We start from the raw sequence: 20,142 nt of genomic DNA on the forward strand, positions 1-20,142 counted from the left end.
CAGATTCATTTCTGCTGGTGTTGCTGGAGGCACAGCACATTGCAAGAGCGTAACGTGACGCACAGGGACCTGGGACACGCGTGGCTATCAAATGGATTACTCTGACATATACTTGTGAACTCAAACACAGCAAGGTCAATTCAGCCAGGAGGCACACAAAAAGAAAGGACACACAGCTTGCAGAACTCGTCACACTGACAGAAAATAAATCCTACCAGCTGTGATGAGGAGCCAGCTGATCGCCAAGAACTTGGATTGACAGTGCCGAAGATGTGAATTTTTTTGGGTCCATTTCTGAATGCTTCTTTTCCCACAGCTGCACCAATCAAGTGGATCATAAGTAAGTGCCCTAAATAAACGGCTCAGTCTTTGATTTGCAAACTAATACTGACCACAATATTTATACTTGCATGAATACTTCAAATTTAAATCCTCCCTCCTAATCAGAGAAATACTGACTAAATATTAGCCCTGGAGTTTATCGAAACTTAAACCAGTTCTCAGAGTGAGTGAATTAATTTGTTTACGGATTAATCTAGGTCATCTCCCTGTTCATCTACCGTTTCTTTCCAACACGAGACACATGATACTCAAGCTCTGTATTCAGCAGTTTATAAATTGTTTCGACTGTTATTTTTCACTCATTTTTCATGCTGTCATCATTAGTATCGTATTCTTCTGATAAGTGTAACACGTAGTAACCGTTAACGTAACAGCTGTGGGTCTCGTTTTTCTTTTGAACATTAAAAAAAAAGAAGAAAAAAGAAGAAAATCTGTGTGATTTAACAACTAAGAAGATCGAATAAGAGGAATACAAAACTAATCTGTTTCTATAGCAGTGCTATAACACTACATCTGTTTTGGATGACTAAAGTGAGTTAATGTATTGATTGTACATTAGGTATATTTGGAAACATTTAAATTAACTATTAGCATCATGAAAATAAGTTTGCATAGCAAATATGTTGATGCATATAATGTAATTGTCTTCCGTTTATTTCAAAATTGGCAAAATTGACACAGTACGTAAAGCTTTTGATGAAGTAATGGAACTCGCAGTAGCCTGTCGGTCCTGATTACAACATATGTAATATATATCATATACATCAGTATGTCTGGCATTAAGTACTTGATTGGAGATATTATAATGGCACAGCCAAATTGAAAAAGCATGTGGTCCTCGGAAGTTTCTTTCCATGGATTAAAATCAGCTCAAGGGAACCGCCAGGTTGTTCATGTGATCTGCTCTCTCATGTAATGTTAATGGACTGGAATGGTGATGCCGTTTAATGCTTTGTCCCGCAGTCACAGAGAGGAGAGCGAAGCACACCAAGAGAACAGGACACGCGTGAGAAAGCTTACCATGCACTGACAACAAGGTAAGATGCCAGCGAGGCAAACACGCTCCTCTTTTATTTGCATCTCTTCTTCTTCTTGCAAGTGTGTGTGTCTTTGTCTTCTTGCGTGTGTGTGTGTGTGTGTGTGTGTGTCTTTGTCTTCTTGCCTGTGTGTGTGTGTGTGTCTTTGTCTTCTTGCCTGTGTGTGACCTGCCCGTATTTTAAAATCAAAAGGTCTTCAGATGATTTATGAGACCAGTTGTGTGTTGATGATGCACACAAGACTGTAGCTTCAAAGTAAACAGAATTGTTGCCCGACTTGATTTGTATACACAACGGATAATGACTTAATCTATAGATGGAAAATTATTTAAAGTCTCTTTAGCCTTCAAGCTGTACTATTCTCAACGAAAGCCTGTGTTTTGTCAGTTTCCACTGGTGTAACAATCAATTAAAAGAAATGTCTCTAGCTTGTCAGTTGAATCAATGAATCACAGTGTGGCTGAATCTTTTTTTTTGGTAATCGACAGCAGTGAAGCGTTCTTATCAACTAAAGTGCTTTGAAAGTAGTTTTTTTGGTTTGACACACTATTACATGCACAACACGACTTCTTTGATTGTAGCCTCCCATCAGGAAAATTCTGTATCATCATTGTAATGGCTGTTATTTTTCCCCAAGGGAATCATTTCATGGTGTGGCACGGATCTAACCATAAGAAACTTCCTGCGTATTGCTAATGTGATAACACTGCTCTCCAGATTCCATTACTTGATTTCATATCAGAAAAAAAAAACATTCTCTCTTTGTTTGTCACGTGCTTGTTGGCAGAGTGCTGGTTAATGATCCATAATCGGAACAACAGTCAGTGGTCTTATGCACGGGCTTTATCAGTGCTGATAAGGGGCCTTGTACCTTCTTCAATACCAGACCTCCACAGTTCTGTTGACTGGTCTATTATGGGAAAAAAAAAACTTATGCCAATGTTTTTGAATAGAAAGCTGAAATGCAAGTCATTAGTGTCCATTTCAGTGTGTGCGATGAGGTGTGGCCCCACATGATTAACATATAATGAGTTGTTTGGACAAGACGGAACCAAGTGTTTACTTTTATTGCTCACATGGCCTGTAGTCAGGGCGCCGGAACCTGAGTGACGCACACCGAAAGAGAGGAATAAATCATGGATACGGAGCTGTGAATTAATGCGAGTCCAGCAGGTGCCCCCACAAACTGAAATGCACAAATATACACAGACTCCTTCAGACGGAGAATATGTGCTGCATGTGGGGAGCGCCACCGGGCAACTAATTTGCTGATATGTGGAGCTTGAAGAAGAAAGCGTGGTCATTACTGCTTTATCATGTAGATGACAGTCTGCACAGCCCGTCGTGTGGCACCACATGACTCATCCAGACTTTTATTGTGTAAGAATCTATTGATCTGTAGGTAAATAAAGCCTCTTGCCACACCAGTAAAAGCAGCAAAGGATACAAAAGGCTTGAGCATATCGCATGGTGTTATCTAATGCTTCATTCGTATGTTTATTGGCTTATTTGCAGATTGGGCCGTGCTATTTCAATCCTGTTTCCTGCTGCCGATGTCTCTTAATTGGGATGATAATTAAAGTGAAAAGCATATAAAGGACTGTTTTGATCCTTTATGACAGGAGATGGTGGATTTGTTACTGAAGGAAAGACAATGAGTGGGTGAAGGTGAAAAAGGAGATATTAACAGGTGTGGAGAAGGGATAGAATAGAGGAAGAAGTGCAAATTAACAGGGTGATTCATTATGGACTGAGGGGTCCTCATTAGTTATTATGATTGGGTCAAACCTGGTCAAAGGGAACTAATCAAGGGACTGACATGCACACACAAGACAGGCAGGGAAGGGATGGCTCTTTTGTTATGTTTGGATTATTGCACGCAGGGCTTAAGCACCTGTTTGTCTGCCACTGATGCCACCCCCGGCTTGTGTTAGCTACTGATTAGCCTCAGAGCTGCCAACCAGATTCAATCTACACTGTCAGTGTCTTCTTTAACTGCAAATAAGGGGCTGTGTGCAAGAAAGAGTGAGAGATTTGCAGTTTAACGAAAGTTCAAAACAAATGAACAAAGAGTGTCCTCCTGTTTTAAACTTTAATCAAATTTAAAACTCTTGTTAAAAAGCTGTTTCTTATTTGACCGTGAGTAAACACAATTTAAAAGGACCAAAGCTGTGGATTTAATCAAATCCCTGATACTTTACATCACTACCCATCTTGTCAACCCTGCTTCTGTGTTATTTGCATTTATTTCGTGAGTTTCATATATTTTAGTCTATTAGCAACTGGATTGTTATGTAAACCGTCGCGGTGCATATCAAGTTAATTTGTATTGATTTAAGTCAAAGTAGTGTTGACTTCACTTCAATCTGTGGCAAAGGGCACTATCATGCAGCAAAAATGCAACGCTGACGTATATTAAAGCAGACCTGGCAATTTTGGTCTGCTGGTTCATTTTCATATCATACAGAAAATAATGGAAAACAATAGCAGTTTAGGTTTGTAGAGAAATGAAAAAGGAAAACATCTCAATATCAAAAATTGTAAAGCCTGCTTTTGTGAATAAGCTTCAAAAATGGCAATTTTACACCATGAATAAGATGCCAACACACCGTTATCAACTGTTAAGCATTACATTCTTGTTGCATCGTTCAAAATAGTTTTCGTCGCTGCAGCCGATTCCAATTCACAGGGAATCCTCACATTGTTTGTATAACATCAGGTTTATGACCAAAGTATCCCCTAAACTGAGATTATTCTGTCACATTCAGAAAACAGCTAAATGAGTCATTTTAACAAAATTCCTAAAATGTTTTTACAGTTGTTACAGATGATGTTTGCATCTCGGCATAGCTGGAACATTACGTAGTTTGTCAAGGGGGATGACCGAAACATGTGACGGCGAGAAAAGAGCACCGAGATGTTGAAAGATGTGCTCGGCAGCTATAACTTTTACTACCCGTTTCTGTCATCCCCGAGGCACTAGTGCCATGTGTGGGAGAGTGAAAACGTGAAAATGGATGACTGAACACCAGTTTGCCTCTGGAGAGGAAAGTGAGGGAGGAATCACCTCCGTCATTAATCAAAGTGAAAGCCTTAAAAGTAAAGAGAGGAAGCCACGGCACCGCACTAACTCTGTCCAGCAGGGCGATGGAATATTTAGTGCTTTATATTAACTCGATCAGACGGATGGGAAAGCTGCGTTGTGCTTTTTGTTATTAAAGAGAGAGCAACGCAGAATCCATTTTTTTGCAGACGGAATACATAAACGGCACCCGGCACAATTCTGCAGACAATATTTACCCTCTCTACGTACCCTTAGTTTAAGGAATTTCCTCTGAGGAGCTGAAGCATCGGTGCCAGAAGTTTTGAGCTATGCGTGGGTCTCTCCTGTGTGGAGCCACTGAGCTATTTGAAGACAATCCATCTTGATTTCTTGGACACACAAGTCATGCAAATGAGACAAGCACATTTAGGAGAAAATACGTTGTGCCCTTCAAGAGTTGAGGAAAACAAGGGCTCATTCAGAATCAGAACAAGACTTTGTCAATCTATTTAGGAGGAGACGCCTCGTACACCTCCCCATTTAATTCTTGGCACCAAGCAAGCGGTTCTTCCTTCAAGTTATTAATCCTTTTAATTCATATTGATTCATTTGGGGGGGATATGATTAAACATGACTTCTTAGTCATTTCTACCTCCTACTGAAGTCATTACACCTGATCTTCACAGCAAAAAAGGGATTTCCCATCAGAAATGTGTCACATGGGCAAATATAGGCTACATAATGAGATTATGTGTGTGTATAAAAGGACTGCAGCAGCACAAAGAATCCTCTCATGAATTATGCTGTAATTACAGAGAGGGGCACAAGAAAAAAAGAGAGGCCAAGAGATTCCTTGATGAAAAAAAGGCCTAGTTGTTTAAACCCCCTAATTTAAAAAGAAAAAGAAAAAGACAGAATATTATTAGCTTTGATCCAAAGGACCTTTGGACGGGGCCAATATTTTCAGCAGAATAATAAAAGCTCACTAAACCGATGCAGCTTTAGACTTGTATGTATAGTGGTGTTCTGGTGGGCCAACAGGGAGTCAATTAAAAGCGAAGACTCCTTGTGTGTCTTCAGAGAAATGGTTCTGCTCAGATTCTCATCCTTTCACCCGTGGATCTACCTTCGTGCTGAGTGGAGCGGTCCAGCTGGACTGACTTATCATGCGTTCATCCGAAGACATTCCTCTGGCAAAGCCGGCATGTAACACTTGACAACATGTTCGCCCGTGTTATCTCCTGCACCCAGCAGCAGGTTCCAAATTGGCCATTAGGTCTCAGTGGAGGAGTGAGAACAATCTTGTTAGTTACACTCAATTGAACAATACTATGAATATAGTTCCCTTCCTATTTTTAGACATGGAAAATTCCCAAGCACTCAGTAGCATTCACATACCTAACCACTCCTTGCACATACGTCAAAATAATACATCATTACGGTGTCAATCCACATTAGGTAACAGCACATAGCTCCCTTTAGAAGTATGTTTGACCACCGGCTTTTTTCTTATCTTCTCCTATTTCCACAACTCCATTCTTTTACCTTTTCTGTGCCATTTGATTTTTCTTTTCCTGCCCTTTCTCCACATGGCCTTCGTTACTCTTCTTTAATCTTCCTTCGTTTTTTTCCCCTCCCAGACTTTCTTCTACGTGCCGTTTATTTGACTTCTCTCAGCATCCCATGACTCCGTTTCTTAAATTGTCATCTCATTCCAATGAACTCTCTTTTCTTTTTGAGACATTTATTTATAAGTAAAGACAAATAAACGTAAAGTTTATTGAGATCAGGGGAGAGTGTGAGACGTGGAGGAGAAAAGAATGAGGGGGGGTAAAAACAGGGGGAACGCAGGAATGTATGGGGGTAAGCATGGGATGAGAGTGATTATGAGAACGGAGGTGAAAGAATAAGAATGGTGGGATAGAGAGGAAAGCTGTCAATCAACCTTGAGAACATTTTTTAAAGTAAATATAGCATTCTGGACAAACAGAACTGGCAGCTTTGAGAGATATGGACACACTGAGGACTTATTAAAAAAATCAGTGACAAAAATATTTACACGGCGGCATGATTGGTCTTCCTTTTACTTCATGCCTGATTACATAAGATAGCATAACAGAAGTTATTTATATGTTGAAAATGTGACATATGTACCAGAATGTCATTAATCTTAAATCTCATGTCATTAGTCACGCATCGTAAATAAAAAGGCAGGGTTGTTTGGTTTGGCGATATGATCACTAAAGGTTTCTCAGCTGAACAGCCACGAGAAGTTTGATAAAAAAAATAAAAAAAGTTCACTCACAACATCGACATGGTGATCATACCCAACAAGTGAATTGTTTGTGTTTTGATAAAAATCTGCACCGAGTTAAATTTGGGCACAGACAGTCATTTGACTCTGCACCATTTGGAATCCCGGTGGAAAAAAAGGCTGTTCACAAATCAACACTTTGTTGAAACGTTGTGTTTGTCTTTCAGGAATGGAAAGCATCAGTGTGGAAACGGACTGGGATGGGTTAGCCCTCTCCTCTCTGGTCGCCACCGTGGGGAACAACTTCTCCTCTTTGTTCGTCTCTGAACTGAACTCCCTCAACAGTTCTCACAGCGGGGGATCCTTCTTCGGGATCTTCCCCGAGAATGGGTCCACCATCACGCCTCACACTTTGCCCCAGCCCAGGATGAGGGATCTGGGTCTGGCTCGGGCAGAGATCGCGGTGCTCGGCGTGGTGCTCGCTCTCACCACGCTGGGGAACAGCTTTGTGCTGTGGGTGCTGCTGAGGAGGAGGAAGCACAATGCACCGATGCACGTGTTCATGGTCAACCTGTGTGTGGCTGACCTGGTGGTGGCGCTCTTTCAGGTCAGTTCAGAGCTACTAGTGACCATCACGGGAACGCAAAGTACTAGACTGGGGAAAATGTTTTTTAACTTTACAGAATAGATATAATCGTCTCTCTGGTCATGTGAAAAATGTCAAAATACAACTCTTCTATTCAAGTGATCTCAAAAAACTACAAAGGATCCTTAAAATGATCATTAAATTAAATTATAAGCTTTTTTCTTGGATCAATAGCAATACTATGGCTGTGGCCAGAAAAAATCATGCATTCGGGGGTAAGCTAAATAATTCAGGCCAAAACACATTAAGAACTAAATGAATTCAGACAAGGGACATCTGTATTAGACGGACTAACCGGCAGCAACTTGAAGATTGCACAGCATTAAAAAAATTCCACTGAAAGTACTGCATTTCCATACGGTTACGGACTTGAAGGTAGAGTTCTTAAATACATTTTGTTCTAAATAATCATTACATCCCGACACCAATCACTGAATTATATGTTCTGTCAAAAACAACAATAGCCATGTTCATCATTTATGTTCATTATGATAATCTTGGGGTAGGGGCATTGGAGCAAGCCCTAAAGCGACAGTCTCAGTGCTGCCGGAATGTTGTTGATTTGGCAACTTGTGGAGCTTGTGCTGCTAGCTGCTATCATTGGAAACGAGTTGGGCTGGGTTTTTCGGTTCAGCTAGTTTGTCAACATTACCAACTCTAGCCTTTAATGAATGAAGCAGAGCCTTCTCACATACAAATAAATCATTAATGTGCTACTCATTAATTAACCTCACAGTGAAGGTGTCGATAAATAAATAAATAATAAATCATGCTAAAGTTCTGATCAGTCAGAATGGATTTAAATATTAATAGCTATTTACACACTGCGTGGGCATAAATCCACACAGCCTTTACAATAATTCACTATGTTTACGATTGGGGATAGGCAAACACATTAAAATGTGCATTTAGGCTTTTACGGCCATAGTTTTCCTCCGAAGGGGCATTCCCCGAGACCCAGTAGGTAACTAATATTTCAGGAATACAACTACAGTAAATTGTACACTCTTCTATATACACTTAGATACATTTACTTTAAGGTCATTTAGCAGACGCTTTTGTCCAAAGGGTCATTCCATGTCATTTCATCAGATTTCTGAAAATCTTCCCACCTGACCATCTCAGAATGTCCTGAAAAAATTCAAGTACAAAGACACACTTGTTAATAGGACGAATCCAAAATATTAGGTCTCTACTGTCAATAGTTTTCTCATGAAACATCATTGAATGAAGAGTAGTTTAGACGTTTTTTGGCATCATGCTCTGAAAAGCCGTTTTTAAACAGCAATATCTGGAAAACTATCTCACCTGTGGCCTTCAAAATTTTTACAGAGGCAATAAGTCCTTGAATGTGAGTTAAACATGCTGAAAGCAGCTTTTAATGTCTTAAACCATGAACAAACATAGCATAATATTGAAGACTGTACATTTTGTCATACTTTAAGTACATACATTACACAACCAAATCAAATAATCTTAATTTGAGCATAAAGATTTTACATTACAATAGAAAAGTCTCCAAAGTTTGATATTGATAATGATACTAGGTTATCATTGAGCTACACCCCTGATATTTCATGTCTGGAGGCTATTAGTAACAGATATACACTGTAGAAATTTTGAAGGCCACAGGTGAGATAGTTTTCCAGATATTGCTGTTTAAAAATGGCTTTTCAGAGCATGATGCCAAAAACTGTCTAAACTACCCTTCATTCAATGATGTTTCATGAGAAAACTATTGAGAGTAGAGACCTAATATTTTGGATTTGTCCTAGTAACAAGTGTGTCTTTGTACTTGAATTTTTTCAGGACATTCTGAGATGGTCAGGTGGGAGGCATTTGATGAAATGACACGGAATGACCCCAAAGCGACTTACAATAAGTACATTTGTCAAAAGAAGGAAACAAAGAAACCACAACGTATCATTGCCATAAAGTAAGAGCTAAAAATAGAACAAGTGTTAGGTCCTCATCTGAGTAAAGTACCTTAAAAGCAACAGTGCTATGATCAGAGTGCTATAGGTAAGGTTGTTGTTTTTTTAGATACACAGTATGTTAACAATAAAGCAAATGGCACTCGCAGCCTGATACAGGCATACTAAGGTATCAGAGTAAAATAATCATTAAGGTCAGTCATTATTGTTATATAATGCTAATCCTGGGAAAGGAATAATTCTAATCTATAGGTAGGTCTATACATTAGAATTATGACAGTAAGCAATCAAATATATCATATGTTAATCATCTACACTTGATCAATGTATACATGTGGGACAACATCAGCAACAAAACCTAATTTTGTCCGAACCAAGAGGTTGGCTCTGTAGTCTGATGAGCAATTATGAATAAACAACTGCCGTCCTGTGTGTGGCCTCAGTAGAATGAACTAGAAAGTTTAAACAACAAATATAGACAAATAGGCAATTATAATAAATAAAACGAACTTTGGACAAAACGGCGCCGAACTTCCTTTAGAATCAACAGTAGAATAAAAGATCACCAAAGCAGACAACGTGACGGGTAGCCGGCATACACAGTATAAACACACAAACAAACATTCCGGCAAAGCAGACAACGTGCACTACAAGCCATATAAACTCCACAACAACAACAACCGAGTGACTGTACAGTTTTACCATATCTCTATGATTTTTACACACTGCATAGCGCGCCCGCCACTGCGTTGCTAGGCAATTGAGCGGTTGTTGACGTTCTCATGTGGAGAGTAAGCAGTGTGTTGTTGGACTCACCTGTCTGAACGACGCTCTGTAATTCTTCCTGCACAAAGCCGAAGATAGCGCAGTCCGCTCGGCCTCTCTGCCCTTGGACAACAACTCCCAGCGGCCCCTCTGCTCCCACTGCGCTCCTCAAACTCCAGCTGGGCTCTGCTGTCACTTTAGAGAGCGAGAGCCTCAAACAGCTACGGTGGCCTACAAGGTACACTAAATCCGTCATTATAGAGGCAACTTTTTTTTACCTATTCAAGGTAGAAAACGTATAATCCTTAAAGTGATGGTGCTTTGCCCCCCGTGAACTCGGCGGCACGTGAACACAAACATTTGTAAAGCATCATTTCCGGAGCGTCACCAGTCCGGACATGAAGCTCCTCCCCCCGCCGCTGCAGACACACCTGCCGCGTGTTCTCTGTCGCAGCTGCTGATATTTATATATATCAGGGTTTTTTCCACGAGTTTAGTTTTTTTCACTCCACAGCAAACTATACGTGTCATTATAAATTATTAAACAGTATTATTATTATTTTATAAAGTAAATTGTAGCCTACAAATACACACACAAAAAGAAAGCGAGTAAATGTTACTTCCAAGACTTCTTATTGTCATTATTAGGGGAATATTAGTGGAATAAACATTTTTCATTAGCCATGTTAACAGCTTAGTAACAATATTGTTTTTGGAATAAGGGCAAAAACTGATTATTTTGTGCATAAAATGTGGGATCCATTTATTGATCCCACATTTCATGGGATTTGTTCACAATAAGAGAAATATAGAATATCACCAGACTTCCTCTTTAGAGTTCCTCTTGTAGGCCAAATTGGGAAAAAAGCTCCACTATAAATAACTGTCTCTTTTTCTATCTTTCCAGGTCCTTCCTCAGCTAATATGGGACATCACAGAGAGGTTTCAGGGGCCTGACTTTCTATGCCGATCCGTCAAGTACTTGCAGATTGTGGGCATGTTTGCTTCCTCCTACATGATAGTTGCTATGACGGTAGACCGGCACCAAGCCATCTGCTGCCCTTTGCAGGCCTATCGGGGCGGATCAATGTCCCGCTGGAACACCCCTGTCATGGTGGCCTGGGGCTTGGCGCTAGTCCTCAGCATACCGCAGGTAGGGAGGGATGAACACGTGCTCACATAAACATATGGTGAAATAGGAAATGAGAACTCAGCGGGCATTCACACCCTGATTTCTTCAGTGGAACTCAAGATGTTGGTCTATTTTTAGCTCGACGAGGTCATTGCACTTCAGCTAATGGAAGAGGAAAACCGTCAGTCATATCTCCAGGCGTGCTGACCACCCTCCTTTTGTTCGGTCCGTCAGGTGTTCATCTTCTCTCGCTCAGAAGTGAATCCTGGAGAGTTTGAGTGCTGGGGTCACTTTGCTGAGCCGTGGGGGCTGAAGGCCTACGTCACATGGATGACCATGGCTGTCTTCATTCTGCCCACACTCATCATCACCATCTGTCAGGTAATGCTGATTATAATGGCTTGGCTCCCGATCTCTGCACCACCCACAATGCCCATTGACTGTATGACATGTTATCTAATAATGAAACGCGTGGCATGAATGAAATCCTGTTTTGTTTTCATGGAGGGTATTGGCAGACATTGTTCGATGACACGTGGGGGACTGTGGTTGGTGTTATGTAGCATCCTAGGGTAGATAGGCATTCTGGGCTGCCTCCCATCGGCCCCGCGGCTCTATTTAGGGAAAGATATTTCCAGGGTCCAGCCATTTCCCCTAATTAACACAGCAGTTGGAGAACCACTGCTGAGATGGCTGCTGCCACTCTGAGAACCTCCCGCCAAGAAGTGTAATGTACCAGAACTCAGCCAAACATAGAAAGCTTGACCTTTTTTCATGATCAGATTTCATATTGAGGGGCCTTTTGGACACCTTTTCAGAAGTATGATGTAGTTTTCGGCAAAAAGAAGAGAAGAGAAATCATTCTGAAAGTTTGCAATGTCAAAATTGTGCCTCTGTTAAGCTGTTTGGCAGTAACAAACCTTAAAATCAGTAACAAAATAAAATAAACTAAGAAGTATGAATGATTATTTTTATTTTTCCTTTTTTTATTTTTTTGCTGCAATCAAATTTCATAGTAGCTTTTCTGGTTGTATCAGAGTGGAAGAGTAACGGTAATGCACAGAAATGTCTGAGTGGTTTATGACTGACGGTGAACGCCAACACACACACACTCTCTCCTTGGTTTCACATTTCCTGTCAATGTTAAAGCCAAAATGCAAACAAGGCTGTCTGCAAAGAAAAGCATCTGAATCTGGCAGTTATAAAAACGTAATGCTGGGGCCTATAGGTCTTTGAATGATAATATGTAATCTTACTTTTCAGATCAGAATCTTCCGAGAGATTCACAACAACATCTACCTGAAGTCAGAGAGGATAGTGATGGCGGAGATAAAGAAGAATGAAATCTTCTTCCGCTTCCACAGCTTTAAGAAGGAGGATGAGCGGGCCAGGGAGAGGGATAGGGGGAGACTGGCGTCCGGTGGAGGGGGCGGGGACGCCAGGAGAGGAACGCTCTTAAAGGGTGTGAATAACAACCCTCATAACAATCAAGCGGGAGAGTGTTACGACTATGTACCATCCGCTGTCCAGTATAGCAGTTGCCATGGTGAGCATGTGACTCCGGCAGCATTGCCAACGCAGCAGCAAACCCTGACTGGCTCAGATTGCCAGGACTCCTACACGTCCTACGAGGTGACCTCTGGCTCACCCCGCTGCTCCCTTGACTATGCCCGTCCTCCCCCCCCAGCCACTCCGCCTCCAAGCATCACCAAAGCAATGTCCAAGACAGTGAGGATGACCCTGGTCATTGTGCTGGTCTACACTATCTGCTGGTCGCCTTTCTTCATTGTCCAGCTTTGGGCGGCCTGGGACCCCAGCCCTCCAGACCAAGGTCAGTCACACACCTGCTTTATGGGTAATGCTTCTCCACGATACCAGCCTGAGTTCATAGAGTTCAGGTTCACCGATGTGTGCGATTCACCGCCAGAAAGCTATAAAAATAGACACCTGGATTAAAACCAATGCCAGAGAATCACTTAAGTTGTTTTTCTCAGATGGATTGATGATCCTTAGCCCAGTTTATCCGTGTAATTACCCTCAGTGTGCAATCCCTATCTACTTTCCACTATAAGCAGCCAAAATCAAAAGCCAAACGATTGGATCTGGTTTATACCAACAACCACTGATCAATGCCGTCGTCCATGTTAGTGGGTGTAAATACTCACTCATTCTTCCAAGGACAGCTCCAGTTCACATGTGGTAACAGTGAGTGAATGACAAGGTCGAAAACAATGTTTGTTTTGACCCACGAGCAGAAAATCCTGGATGACATCTGTGGCCACTGTACATTTTAGCACACAAAAACAGCATCTGTTCATGTCCTTACTGGCAGCCAGTGATGAAGCAAGTCAGGCGAGTGCAGCCGTAGATGTGTGGCTTATAGTATGGGCTGGGTGTGTGACCTCTGATCTGAAGGTAAAGACAAAGAGGCCAGTAAATAACATGTTTATATCCCCTGCTGATTTTGCAACATGGCTTGATGTTGACATTCCATCAACCACGATCATGGCAGCAACTTGCATGCATAGTCGAAAACCTCAACATGGAGCAAGACACGCAAGGGTGCAGGCACAAACACGCACGCACACACACACACACACACACACACACACACACACACACACACACACACACACACACACACAGAGAAGCCCACTTGCATATGCAAAGTACCTCACATGCAAAAACAAAAAAACAAGTGTGCATACACATGAATGAGTCTTTACTGGCAGGCAGCCCCCCCCCCCCCCTCCCCACCACACACAAAAACACACACAGCTGATTATTATTATTCAAAAATCGTTTTTTCCCCCCATCTTTTGTCCTTAATTGGCTGTATTGAAATAAGCATATTTTAGTTATTACGTAAAGTAATATAGTATTATGACTAGTTAAAAGTATGCAGGATTTTGTCCCTCTGGGACATTTTCTATTTCTATATTTCTGTTTGTTTCATAAGAGAACAATGTGATGTACACTGTGATCACCTGTCCCCAGTTGGACATTCAATTTACATTTACATTTACATTTAGGTCATTTAGCAGACGCTTTTGTCCAAAGCGACTTACAATAAGTACATTTGTCAAAAGAAGGAAACAAAGAAACCACGACGTATCATTGCCGATGCAGTAAGAGCTAAAAAATAGAACAAGTGTTAGGTCCTCATCTGAGTAAAGTAGTACTTCAAGAGTAACAGTGCTACGATCCGAGTTTTTTTTTTTTTTTTTTTTTTGCGGGGGGGGGGGGGGGGGGGGGGGGGTGTCGAGGGAGGGTGTTAGTGGGTCATGCTATGTAGAGTCGAGGTGAAGTCTGAACAGGTGAGTCTTGAGCCTTTTTCGGAAGATGGCAAATGACTCTGCTGTCCTGACATTGGTCGGGAGTTCGTTCCACCACTGTTCCACCACTGTTCACCACCACCACAATTCAATACAATTACAATTTGAATCAAATGCTTGTTTATGTACTTGTCTATGCAATTAGATACTCACTTGTCTTATCTCATTCGTGTGTGTGTGTGTGTGTGTGTGTGTGTGTGTGTGTGTGTGTGTGTGTGTGTGTGTGTGTGTGTGTGTGTGTGTGTGTGTGTGTGTGTCCCCAGCAGGCGTGGCCTTCACCATCCTGATGCTGCTGGCCAGTCTGAACTCATGCACCAACCCGTGGATCTACACGGCGTTCTCCAGCAGCGTGTCCACGGAGCTGCAGAACCTGCTGCAGTGTCGCTCACGAACCAGCCGCCGGGGCTCCCTGCCCGATGATTCCACCACCACGCACACCTCCACCAAGGACAGCCTGTACTGACACCCCTGACGGGACAGAAACACACACGGAGACACGTTTTGGGAAGGCATGGGCGGGTGCACACAGGCCCGACGCAGGGGCGTACTGTTGCACAGAACTCGGCCCACCGCCAACTCTGGTGTCACATCCTGAGAAGCATGTTGACCTCTGATGTTATCGACAACAAAAGGAAAGCCGTACTGTCAACAAGTCCTCTACGTGTAATCACCAGTCCTCTGCACCTCACCAGAGAGTAATGGTGCCACTGAGGATGTCAGCGCCATGTGGTTTTTATGGCACTGTGGAATATGCAGCTGTCAGTGTCAGCATCTGCAATGCAAAACGGCCTTGAAAGTAGAGAGATTTTCAGCTCCGCAGCGGTTGGGTTGGACCCTGTGCATCGATTCATACGAGAGAAACTCTTCCCCCTGCTCAAAAACAGCAGAGCACTAGGAATGCAAGGGGTGGATCAGTGCATTAACGGCGTTACGGCACGCCTAATGTACAAAGCAGCAGACAGAGCTCTCGGTGTAGAGAAAACAAAGCAGCAGGCTGAGGGGGAGAGAGAGAGAGACATACTGAGAGAGGGCGAGACTGCTGTCGGACTGAGAACAGACAGGGTATGACATGGATGTTACAGCTGCAGGAGAAGTCCTGAGAAGTAGAAATCTAATAACGTGAACACATTTCGTTGAGTCATAGAAGGTGGATTAGAGGCGGATGCTCCAGGCTGATTTTCATATTTGCACAGGAGGAATCTGGTTCCCAGAAAGACGAGTGAGTCGTTAGCGAGAAGGATGGCGATCCATTCACGAGGAGGGTGCAGTCGAGTCAAGACGCCGCCCCACAAGGAACTGGAATAAGATGGATTAGTGCAGACAGAAACACACACACACTCACAAAGAACAGAAGTGCCGGGAGAACGAAAGAATACAAATGAGCAATCCAGGTTTCCTCAACCACCCGGGACACAATTATGCGATTGTATTTCGTCCACCGCTGTGGTACATGAAATTAGCTTCCTGTCACAATCATCATCATGTAGGAAACACGAACACCAAGTAGGAGAAGGAAACAAACATTCCATTCACAGCGATTAACGATGTAAAAATCTATTTATTGAAAATGTAAGGCACATTACATATTATTATATGTGTGTAAGATTTAAAAAAAAAAAAAACGAATGTAAAGTGTATTTGTGGGATATGTGTAGACGACGAGGGGACATCACACACCAAAGACTGTTTAAAGCTCCGGTGAAGAACCCATTCAGGTCTTAAGAGGTTATAATTGCAACGCTTCAACAGACGAGACGTAGTAGGAACTACTGCATGTCATGTCGAGGGCGCGGCAGTTTAAGAAAAAGCTTCACATTGTGAAAATACTTCCAGTCCTTTCAAGTGCCTGTAATGTCAGTAGACGTTTTCAGAGGAGCCTTCCTCGCTGGCTCGGAATGATTGTCAGCGATGTTATAAGATAGCGCTCCGAAGCAGGAATCCCTGGTTGTGTTACACCACGAGCCACGTGTTCCTCTCTCTTTTTATTTATTCTTGTGTTGTGTGTATATGTATGTGTATTTGTATTTCCCCCCTGGTACTGCCTTATGTCCGTGTACAGTTTTTATATTAAGAGAACATATGAAGAGTAATGTATTATGCCCCTCAACTGCATGACAAGACTTAAAAATAGTTATGACATTTTTTTTATATGAATATATGTATGTATACGTGACTTTCTGTGTGTATAAAATAAGCTTAGAATTCACAGCTTGCTGTCGAACTGATTATTTCTGATTACAGTGCAGTACAATAGTGATTTATTTTTTTAAATCATCCCTTTTTTTCATGACAGGGCAGTGTTATGCTATTCAGCAGGACAATGCTTGGATGCTTTTAAGGAGTCCCAGGGGGCCTCGCCAGGGTCGAAGGAGAAGCCTCACCTTTTCCTCTGTGCGGCCAGAGCGTTCAGCACGTTGCTGTGCGTTTCTTTTTCTTCCCCCAGACACAAGCACTTTGATTTTCTGCCAAGACAAAAGGGCTACGGCGACCACGTCCCATGTCTCACTTTGTTATATCAGGAAATAGATGAACTTGTCCCAAACTCTCGGGGTGTTGATGTATTTTCTGCTGGAGGCCAGGAAGTTGAGAGGTCGGAGGGTGATTATTTTATTCTGAAAGGGCCAGGTTTCAGATCCATCCAGCCCTTTCGTATTGATGGGAGAGGCCCGGACATACTTTGGTTGTGCATTATACCGCACAACCATTAGTGAGCATTACAACAGCTAAATAATGAATGTTCTCCAATAGATAGAGGGTTTGCTGGCACAAGCACTAAATTTAGACTCATCATTGCACAGAATTTACTGGTAAGTCTTTCTTGTTTCCTGAGGACAGAGGACAGCAGCTATTATCATCCAACCACCGTCATACCCCTTGTCAGAGCCCATGATAAATGGTGTGTGGGGTAGGCTACTGTGTTTTCGTGATCCTACGGTGTGTGTTTATGCCGAATGTCTTGATGCTTATGGTTTCCGAGCGGAAGCAAGGTTGATGTCTAAACTCAAGGTCACCTCTTCATTACAGTGGGGGCAGAGCTTCCTGCCAGATCCGTGGCTGCGACGGGGGTATAAAGCAAATAAATGACTCCTCTGTGTGGCTGTCACAAGGGCAGGAAAATAAGTAAATGTCCCGCATCGGATTTTCAATTTAGAGCCGGTCAAGGAGCGAATCCAGCGACTCTGAAGAGTGACGGAGCCCCCCAGCCTTGACCAAAGTTGAAATAAATCAGACCCGGAGCCAGAAGCTTTTACTTCACTGAGCAATGTGTCTGCATTGCTTAACTCAAGACCCCTCCACAGACCTGATGACTGGCGAGGCTGCTACTGAGCTCATTCCAAGACACCGGGAGGCCCCAACCAACTTACACAACCAACTCCTGTGTCTGTGTTAGCGGAGAGCAGCGGAGCATCATATTTTATAAACAGATGAGCGAGGAAGAAAATAAAGTCGGGCAGGCAATTTATCATTCTTTCTCAAAACAAAAATAATTGTTTCTTTGTTTCACTTTTCTCTCTTTCAACTTTTTTTTCTCTCAGTCAAAGCAGCTGGGAAATGTAACTTTAGATTTTTCTCACACAAAGGAATCTGCATCCAGGTAGGCCTGTATTTACTACAGCAGCTCCACTGCAGCTGTTTTCATGGTTTTGCCAAATATAGCCACACTTTTGTTTTTATTGGCCGCAGCTATGATTGGACTGAAAGTCTTGCCTCATACTTTAGAGAAGACAAAGTATTTATCTAGTAAAATGGGTTCTTCCCCTGAGAGCCGGGGGAATCAAGGTTAGCTTTTATCACTTTCGCCCACCTTGTTTTCATTACTTAAAGCGTGGTTGCGTTTACACCTCCACAAAGACCCTGTCATCTTTGTCTTCACAGTGAAAACAGGCATGTGGGGCGTCTGATAAAATCAATTTTATGGGAGCTCATTCAAAATGCTTTCACAGGATTTACGAGGAAAGAAACAGTTTGTTGTGATGTGTCTTGCCGTATTTCATGTCAACCAGCCAGCTATAAACTGTGACCATAAATTTAGATTTATACAAAAAACAAAACAATATTACAGTGCTTGACCTTGTAGTGTTAAACGTGGAGAGGATGTCTGAAGGACAAAGGGAAAGAGAGAATATGGCATTTCCCCATATATGGCAGCTTCTTGACTTGCAAATGCATCATCAGGCAAAGCGGATTAGAGGATGCCCAAACAGGACAGGAGAGAGGGAGATAACACGGAGGAAAGCACAAAAGCAGGTTCAACCACAGCTGTAGTTGAAGCAGCTGCACTGTACACACACTGTAATAACTGTTATTGGAGCGTAGGCAAAGGGGAAGCCAGCGTGAAAAGAAAAGCGTGTTTTCTGATTATTAAGTTAGGCCTCAATGTGTTGACATTGCTCTGCTTTCCAAAAAAACATTGAACGAGCATGTAGAAGTGGCGCTGACGGCAGAGGCAGAAAGTGTGACTTCCTGTGAGGATCATTTGTGCGACGCCAGTTTCCACATTGCTGAATCTCACTAAGCCCATCAGTGTCTGCCTCCCAGAGCTGATGTTTTACACACCTCTGTCAAAGCGGCTTTTCTCCGCCTCACAGCACTCACACACATTCCCAGATTCTTCCAACACCCGCTGTTTTGTCTTGTGTAATTATGATAGAATAATAATAAGCACATGTGCAGAGAAACCCTTTAAAAAAACAACATCACAAGATGCTTTGCGGCTGGCGGATCAAGATTAAAACCACGTGTTGTTTAATTATATAGACCTCATCTGATTTAGATTTGTTTGCTTACGTGAGCTTGTTCATCAGAATCTGACATAGATAAATAAGCACGAGATCTCTTTTTTTTAATATAAATTCAACAACATCAAGAATCTTCTAATCTACATCCACAATGTGCCCTGATGCGTGGGTTGGTGTCCTTTTGACTGTTTGTTGGTTCATTCCGTTTCTATCCCTCTATCTGGCCATAACCTCTCTTCCCACAGCCTAATAGGTGACTCTGTGACGTGGTGCCTTGGATCCACTCCAGCTCACATCTTCATCAGCCACATTGTGATGTCTCCATTGTGTCCCGTCACCTTAGACGCCTGGCTGTGCTTACATCACGTTTTGTGCTGACAAAGCTACAGGAAAGCAGACATGTGAGAAACTACTCATGTGCTCTCTGTGTTTATGCTCACATTACCCGTATACAAAGTTTGCGTTGGTCTCGTGGGAGTCAGTGAGGACAGCACTGCATGTGCTGTACAATGTGTTCAAACGCTGATCGGGGCCAACTACAGAAATAGACACGTTTAAATCTCTGCATCAAACTAGATCACCTATATGAGACAGAACAGGGGCTCAAAGTGCATTATGATATGTATTGCCATGCATTAGGCGACAGCTGGTAATGAACCAGTAAAACTCACGTGTAATCCGTCCATGAGGTAACAGCGGTGCTTCACTCGGGAGCCAAACCCAGGCTTGAAAACGCAGCTCAGAGCTGCCACCGTGTGTTCAGCCGGTGGCACTGCACCCCAGCACGTCGGAAAGGTAACAGCCCGTCATCGGCTGCTGGTGCGCTGCAACACGCACCTCGCCCTGACAATCTAGGAATGACTGGACAGTCATCCGGCTCCGACGTCCTCTGACATCACAACCTGCAAGCTGAAC

General features: G+C 42.6%; 1 protein-coding gene across 2 annotated transcripts; it reads left to right on the forward strand.

Annotated features, from left to right (window-relative positions):
* Nucleotides 1-7: 7 nt before the first annotated feature.
* avpr2aa (arginine vasopressin receptor 2a, duplicate a) lies at nucleotides 8-16,678 on the forward strand. 2 transcript variants are annotated; one of them, XM_084015281.1, is made up of 7 exons: nucleotides 8-340; nucleotides 1,306-1,379; nucleotides 6,904-7,283; nucleotides 10,929-11,174; nucleotides 11,388-11,534; nucleotides 12,417-12,984; nucleotides 14,752-16,678. In XM_084015281.1, exons 3-7 carry the CDS (start codon nucleotides 6,906-6,908, stop codon nucleotides 14,949-14,951), a joined length of 1,539 nt encoding a protein of 512 aa, XP_083871407.1. In that variant the 5' UTR covers nucleotides 8-340; nucleotides 1,306-1,379; nucleotides 6,904-6,905; the 3' UTR covers nucleotides 14,952-16,678. The 2 variants fall into 2 exon arrangements, with proteins under 2 accessions (XP_083871407.1, XP_083871408.1); XM_084015282.1 differs by having other exon boundaries at nucleotides 14,755-16,678.
* The last annotated feature ends 3,464 nt before the right edge of the window (nucleotides 16,679-20,142 follow it).

The sequence above is a fragment of the Eutrigla gurnardus genome (genome assembly GCF_963514095.1).
Source record: "Eutrigla gurnardus genome assembly, chromosome: 8".
NCBI classification, from domain to species: domain Eukaryota; kingdom Metazoa; phylum Chordata; class Actinopteri; order Perciformes; family Triglidae; genus Eutrigla; species Eutrigla gurnardus.